Source organism: Ornithodoros turicata, chromosome 6 (genome assembly GCF_037126465.1).
Source record: "Ornithodoros turicata isolate Travis chromosome 6, ASM3712646v1, whole genome shotgun sequence".
Lineage (NCBI taxonomy): Eukaryota > Metazoa > Arthropoda > Arachnida > Ixodida > Argasidae > Ornithodoros > Ornithodoros turicata.
Window position 1 is genome coordinate 74,179,127 of NC_088206.1, and position 8,009 is coordinate 74,187,135.

At 44.1% G+C, this 8,009-nt stretch overlaps 1 protein-coding gene across 1 annotated transcript; it reads left to right on the forward strand.

Annotated features, from left to right (window-relative positions):
• Positions 1–6,425: 6,425 nt before the first annotated feature.
• On the forward strand, positions 6,426–7,755 carry LOC135397412 (uncharacterized). The gene is made up of 4 exons (XM_064629008.1): positions 6,426–6,577; positions 6,635–6,732; positions 6,779–7,044; positions 7,116–7,755. Exons 1-4 carry the CDS (start codon positions 6,467–6,469, stop codon positions 7,751–7,753), a joined length of 1,113 nt encoding a protein of 370 aa, XP_064485078.1. The 5' UTR covers positions 6,426–6,466; the 3' UTR covers positions 7,754–7,755.
• The last annotated feature ends 254 nt before the right edge of the window (positions 7,756–8,009 follow it).

The window sequence follows — 8,009 nt, forward strand, 5'->3', positions numbered from 1 at the left end:
AGAGAAAACTTGGGATTAAGCCTCATGGTAGAAGAATTATAAAGGCTGCTAGACGTGGCCCACGGTACACTGGTTAAAACTGGACAGGGGAAAAATTGGAATAGAGAAGCAGGAATAAGGAGGGAAAAGGCGTGTTTGTGTTTTCAAATCCCACGAGGTGAATAGAGAAAACTTGGGATTAAGCCTCATGGTAGAAGAATTATAAAGGCTGCTAGACGTGGCCCACGGTACACTGGTTAAAACTGGACAGGGGAAAAATTGGAATAGAGAAGCAGGAATAAGGAGGGAAAAGGCGTGTTTGTGTTTTCAAATCCCACGAGGTGAATAGAGAAAACTTGGGATTAAGCCTCATGGTGGAAGAATTATAAAGGCTGCTAGACGTGGCCCACGGTACACTGGTTAAAACTGGACAGGGGAAAAATTGGAATAGAGAAGCAGGAATAAGGAGGGAAAAGGCGTGTTTCTGTTTTCAAATCCCACGAGGTGAATAGAGAAAACTTGGGATTAAGCCTCATGGTAGAAGAATTATAAAGGCTGCTAGACGTGGCCCACGGTACACTGGTTAAAACTGGACAGGGGAAAAATTGGAATAGAGAAGCAGGAATAAGGAGGGAAAAGGCGTGTTTCTGTTTTCAAATCCCACGAGGTGAATAGAGAAAACTTGGGATTAAGCCTCATGGTAGAAGAATTATAAAGGCTGCTAGACGTGGCCCGCGGTACACTGGTTAAAACTGGACAGGGGAAACATTGGAATAGAGAAGCAGGAATAAGGAGGGAAAAGGCGTGTTTGTGTTTTCAAATCCCACGATGTGAATAGAGAAAACTTGGGATTAAGCCTCATGGTAGAAGAATTATAAAGGCTGCTAGACGTGGCCCACGGTACACTGGTTAAAACTGGACAGGGGAAAAATTGGAATAGAGAAGCAGGAATAAGGAGGGAAAAGGCGTGTTTCTGTTTTCAAATCCCACGAGGTGAATAGAGAAAACTTGGGATTAAGCCTCATGGTAGAAGAATTATAAAGGCTGCTAGACGTGGCCCACGGTACACTGGTTAAAACTGGACAGGGGAAACATTGGAATAGAGAAGCAGGAATAAGGAGGGAAAAGGCGTGTTTGTGTTTTCAAATCCCACGAGGTGAATAGAGAAAACTTGGGATTAAGCCTCATGGTAGAAGAATTATAAAGGCTGCTAGACGTGGCCCACGGTACACTGGTTAAAACTGGACAGGGGAAAAATTGGAATAGAGAAGCAGGAATAAGGAGGGAAAAGGCGTGTTTGTGTTTTCAAATCCCACGAGGTGAATAGAGAAAACTTGGGATTAAGCCTCATGGTAGAAGAATTATAAAGGCTGCTAGACGTGGCCCACGGTACACTGGTTAAAACTGGACAGGGGAAAAATTGGAATAGAGAAGCAGGAATAAGGAGGGAAAAGGTGTGTTTGTGTTTTCAAATCCCACGAGGTGAATAGAGAAAACTTGGGATTAAGCCTCATGGTAGAAGAATTATAAAGGCTGCTAGACGTGGCCCACGGTACACTGGTTAAAACTGGACAGGGGAAACATTCGAATAGAGAAGCAGGAATAAGGAGGGAAAAGGCGTGTTTGTGTTTTCAAATCCCACGAGGTGAATAGAGAAAACTTGGGATTAAGCCTCATGGTAGAAGAATTATAAAGGCTGCTAGACGTGGCCCACGGTACACTGGTTAAAACTGGACAGGGGAAACATTGGAATAGAGAAGCAGGAATAAGGAGGGAAAAGGCGTGTTTGTGTTTTCAAATCCCACGAGGTGAATAGAGAAAACTTGGGATTAAGCCTCATGGTAGAAGAATTATAAAGGCTGCTAGACGTGGCCCACGGTACACTGGTTAAAACTGGACAGGGGAAACATTGGAATAGAGAAGCAGGAATAAGGAGGGAAAAGGCGTGTTTGTGTTTTCAAATCCCACGAGGTGAATAGAGAAAACTTGGGATTAAGCCTCATGGTAGAAGAATTATAAAGGCTGCTAGACGTGGCCCACGGTACACTGGTTAAAACTGGGCAGGGGAAACATTGGAATAGAGAAGCAGGAATAAGGAGGGAAAAGGCGTGTTTGTGTTTTCAAATCCCACGAGGTGAATAGAGAAAACTTGGGATTAAGCCTCATGGTAGAAGAATTATAAAGGCTGCTAGACGTGGCCCACGGTACACTGGTTAAAACTGGACAGGGGAAAAATTGGAATAGAGAAGCAGGAATAAGGAGGGAAAAGGCGTGTTTGTGTTTTCAAATCCCACGAGGTGAATAGAGAAAACTTGGGATTAAGCCTCATGGTAGAAGAATTATAAAGGCTGCTAGACGTGGCCCACGGTACACTGGTTAAAACTGGACAGGGGAAAAATTGGAATAGAGAAGCAGGAATAAGGAGGGAAAAGGCGTGTTTCTGTTTTCAAATCCCACGAGGTGAATAGAGAAAACTTGGGATTAAGCCTCATGGTAGAAGAATTATAAAGGCTGCTAGACGTGGCCCACGGTACACTGGTTAAAACTGGACAGGGGAAAAATTGGAATAGAGAAGCAGGAATAAGGAGGGAAAAGGCGTGTTTGTGTTTTCAAATCCCACGAGGTGAATAGAGAAAACTTGGGATTAAGCCTCATGGTAGAAGAATTATAAAGGCTGCTAGACGTGGCCCACGGTACACTGGTTAAAACTGGACAGGGGAAAAATTGGAATAGAGAAGCAGGAATAAGGAGGGAAAAGGCGTGTTTCTGTTTTCAAATCCCACGAGGTGAATAGAGAAAACTTGGGATTAAGCCTCATGGTAGAAGAATTATAAAGGCTGCTAGACGTGGCCCACGGTACACTGGTTAAAACTGGACAGGGGAAAAATTGGAATAGAGAAGCAGGAATAAGGAGGGAAAAGGCGTGTTTGTGTTTTCAAATCCCACGAGGTGAATAGAGAAAACTTGGGATTAAGCCTCATGGTAGAAGAATTATAAAGGCTGCTAGACGTGGCCCACGGTACACTGGTTAAAACTGGACAGGGGAAACATTGGAATAGAGAAGCAGGAATAAGGAGGGAAAAGGCGTGTTTGTGTTTTCAAACCCCATGAGGTGAATAGAGAAAACTTGGGATTAAGTCTCGTGGTACAAGAATTAGAAAGGCTGCTAGACGTGGCCCACGGTACACTGGTTAAAACTGGACAGGGGAAAAATTGGAATAGAGAAGCAGGAATAAGGAGGGAAAAGGCGTGTTTGTGTTTTCAAATCCCACGAGGTGAATAGAGAAAACTTGGGATTAAGCCTCATGGTAGAAGAATTATAAAGGCTGCTAGACGTGGCCCACGGTACACTGGTTAAAACTGGACAGGGGAAAAATTGGAATAGAGAAGCAGGAATAAGGAGGGAAAAGGCGTGTTTCTGTTTTCAAATCCCACGAGGTGAATAGAGAAAACTTGGGATTAAGCCTCATGGTAGAAGAATTATAAAGGCTGCTAGACGTGGCCCACGGTACACTGGTTAAAACTGGACAGGGGAAAAATTGGAATAGAGAAGCAGGAATAAGGAGGGAAAAGGCGTGTTTGTGTTTTCAAATCCCACGAGGTGAATAGAGAAAACTTGGGATTAAGCCTCATGGTAGAAGAATTATAAAGGCTGCTAGACGTGGCCCACGGTACACTGGTTAAAACTGGACAGGGGAAAAATTGGAATAGAGAAGCAGGAATAAGGAGGGAAAAGGCGTGTTTGTGTTTTCAAATCCCACGAGGTGAATAGAGAAAACTTGGGATTAAGCCTCATGGTAGAAGAATTATAAAGGCTGCTAGACGTGGCCCACGGTACACTGGTTAAAACTGGACAGGGGAAAAATTGGAATAGAGAAGCAGGAATAAGGAGGGAAAAGGCGTGTTTGTGTTTTCAAATCCCACGAGGTGAATAGAGAAAACTTGGGATTAAGCCTCATGGTAGAAGAATTATAAAGGCTGCTAGACGTGGCCCACGGTACACTGGTTAAAACTGGACAGGGGAAAAATTGGAATAGAGAAGCAGGAATAAGGAGGGAAAAGGCGTGTTTGTGTTTTCAAATCCCACGAGGTGAATAGAGAAAACTTGGGATTAAGCCTCATGGTAGAAGAATTATAAAGGCTGCTAGACGTGGCCCACGGTACACTGGTTAAAACTGGACAGGGGAAAAATTGGAATAGAGAAGCAGGAATAAGGAGGGAAAAGGCGTGTTTCTGTTTTCAAATCCCACGAGGTGAATAGAGAAAACTTGGAAATAACTCTGATAGTAGAATCGTCATTTGTACTAAGCGGGTACAAATGTCTGTATTTTCATTGGTATCAGAGCTATAGGGTGGCGGTGGGGGAATGTGCGTCCTGGGCCGGCTTCTATGGTTAAGTATTGAAACGGGCTTCACGAATCAGATTTTGGAAGTTGAGTTCATTTTGAACAACGAAATAGATTGATGGAAATAATTGCACTGCTATATATGCCACGAAATATGAGAATATAAAGAGAACAGTTGAACATTTGTACGCCTTGAGCCTTTGAGGGGAGTGATCAAATGTGAAAAGGGGACCAACCTTACAGACCACTTACAACCTCCTCGGCGCACCACTGGGAGTGAGTCATTCCAGCTCAAACGTCCCAACGGTGTTGCTCGACCAACGTCCATTTCAGAGAAAAAATATATGTTGGAACATGCGTAAACGTGGACCAGAAAAAAAGTTTTTTTTCACTGTAGAAAGGCCGTATGGCGGGATCGAATGTCGGCTCTGCGCGAAAAACCATGGCGCGCTTTGGCGCTTGTGGAGGGAATACGGATGTAAATAATTAAAAAAATTCGAATTAGGTCGTTTTAAGGAAGGATAGTGTCATCTCTGATAGCTTCCGTGCCTCATGCGATCAACGCATTAAAACATTATGGACAAGCAAAATCAGCGCACATTGTGCCAAGTTCTGTATTTTTTTTTCCTTAACATCGGTTGGCTAAAATCAGTTGTATATATATTTCTACGGTAGGAAAGTACCAATAAATTCACAAAAAAATATTTTAGGTCATATGACATATGGTTTATTTTCTAAAAAAATGCGAAGCTGGCCTTTTGAGCAAATATTGGCAAATTCGGCGTGCAAAAAAGGGATTGGTGGACGAGATACTTATCCGAATTTACCACCGAAGTAGGCCGACAACGGCAAGCCCTTTCAACATCACCACCACCACCACCACCACCACCACCACCACCGAAGTACTCATCATTGTCCCGGCTACCAACACTGAAAGTTTTTTGCGCTCCAGGGCGTTTTTTGTTTATCGCGGGTGAAGAATTTTTAAAGATTTCGTACTACGAGAAACATGAAATGGCGCAGAGCAATACATTTATTACAACGGCGGCGGCGGCGACGTGCAGCGGCGTCACAAGCATTCACTTGTAGGAGGCAACATTTGCAGATTACTAGTCCTGTAGCATTGCATGCTGCGAGGCAATGGTTTGTGCCAAGGGAATCTGTTTAATCGTCCACCAATCGGTTTTTTGCACGCCGAATTTGCCGATATTTGCTCATATGGCCAACGTCGCAATTTTTTAGAAAATAAACCGTATGTTACATGAACTAAAATAATTTTCAGTGCAATGTATTGGCACTTAACCATCTGACAAAATAGAGTCAGCTGATTTTAGCCAACCGTTGCTAAAAAAAACCCCAACATGGCACAATGTGCGCTGACGTTGCTTGTCCAGTATGTTTTAATGCGTTGATCGCTTTAGGTAAGGAAGCTGTCAGAGATGACATTATCTATCCTTAAAACGACCTAATTCGATTTTTTTAATTATTTACAGCCGTATTCCCTCCACAAGCGCCAAAGCGCGCGCCCTGGTTTTTCACCCGGAGCCGACATTCGACCCCGCCCTACGGCCGTTCTAAACTGCGTTGGAAAAAATATTTTTTTCTGGTGCTGGCTTACGCATGTACCAACATCATATATTTTATTCTCGGAAATGGACGTTGGTCGAGCAACACCAGTGGGACGGTTGAGCTGGAATGACCAAAGTGACAGTTTCATTTCAAGTCCTGAGTCAGAAAATACTGGTAGGTATTATATTGTTTGCAATGCCAGCCACGAGGCTTGGTGAATATGTGCCGTTCGTAGTAGAGTCCGTAGATTGTTATTTTTTTCGCAACACTTGGTTGGAACTCTGTAAGGTGTCACAGGGGCGGAGCCCTATCCTGCAGACGTCAATCCGAGATCGCGACGCCCACCTATTTCCAGTCCCATTGAGGCAGACACCACTCTTAATACTGAAAAATCGCAATAAGCAAAACGGGACGTAACCGATTAAAACTGGCGAAAAATTTGAAGAGAGAATAAACAGGGAAAATGCAGGAGAAATGTCATGGTGTAAAAAGGGTGGAATAAAGAGGGGACGTTTCACCGCAGGCAACAGATGTCCCTATCGATATCATCACGTGCGGCCGTTCCTTTCTACATGGTCACTTTTCTCACCTCAAGAAAGAAGGCTCTGTGCAAGACGGTGTTTTTGCTCGCTGCTTTCAGCAACAAACAGGAACCTGGCCTTTTTCTTTGGCTATTTATAAAGGTACGTACATTTAGGAAGCTCGCATTTAGGAAGAATAGCTCATTTGACCTTCTTCAGGCAAAAGATATTTTCCTGTGGATCGCAAGGCCCTGTTGCTGGAAGCAACAAGGACAACTTTCTGATGAGGATCAAGGCCTCCTGTCATCAAGTGAAGGGTAATTCCTTTCACTTGGCCTTTTACGCTGCTTACACTGTTTGCAGGTCAACGAACGCTCGGCAGTTGGATCAAGAAACGCAACCAGCGACCAATAAAGCTCCCGTAACCGAAGAAATAATCGAAAAATGCCTCACGGGAGGAACCAAAGGAAAGCCCAAAAGGGAACCGAGACAAAAGAAGAGACCCACAACTCAGCCATCGGCAGACAGGAAAGCAGCTTCCAAAGGCCCAAAGCAGCCCAAGAAGAGGAGTCAACCTATTGGTGAAAGCAAGAAGAAAAAAGAAAGAGTGCATAAAAGGCCACTTGCAGGTAAGTTTTTGGGGAGCGCAGTTTTTCTCTTTGTTTTTAATACAACACTCTGTATATTGCAATCATTCAAGAAACGACCAATGGCAACTTTCCCAAATCGTTGGACCAGAGGACTTTCCGACGGAAAGATAACATTGGAGGAAAATTTCCAGAGAAGTTCTGCGCCTATGTGGAGCTTTTAGACGAAGAAAGACCAGGAATTGTTATAGAGGCACAAAAGGTTCATCCACCCATCGGAGTATTTGCGGAAAAAGGGACGTCTGTCAGGAGACGGTCCATCAACCGTTTACTCCGAGAGATCGTTCACAATTGTTCTAAAATTATGAAACTCGTTCAAGATGGCGAAACGGACGTCGGAGGCATAAATGACGTTCAATGGAAAGAAGGCAACGTTCCCCCCACGGTGCAAAGTGGTCGCGCGGATGTTGACGAGGAACTCCCGGAGCGACACAGTAGGACGAAAGATGACGATCACAAAAAATGTATCGTGCCGCGGCTCCGCAAACTTGATCCAGCAAACAACGTTTCGAGAAGGACTCCATGGACTAAAGACAAATGCTCCCAGACTGAACCAGATGTAAACCTCAGTAAACGATTGAAACGAAAGTATAGTGTCAAAAGAGACTGTTGTGAGGATCAAACGTCGTCCCAATACGAAGAGCAGACAGAGGGACATCCTCGTGTGTCCAATAAACGTGCACTCGAATAGCAGCTGTTAGGCACGGATGTCCCAGTAGTCTTTGTCCCCAGGAAGATTCCTATCACGCGACTGATCTTGAAAGCTGATAACAGCTTCCATGTTGCATATTTGGGAAGTATATGAAGGACCGTCTTTCGCGCACAGGAAACATATTTTTCATTGGGAGGAATAAGTTTCACTAAATTTAGACTGGAATACCATCGTTGGAATATCGCCTCCATCCGCTAATTGATTGTCCTCCCGCCCATTTTGGGAGCTCCACCCG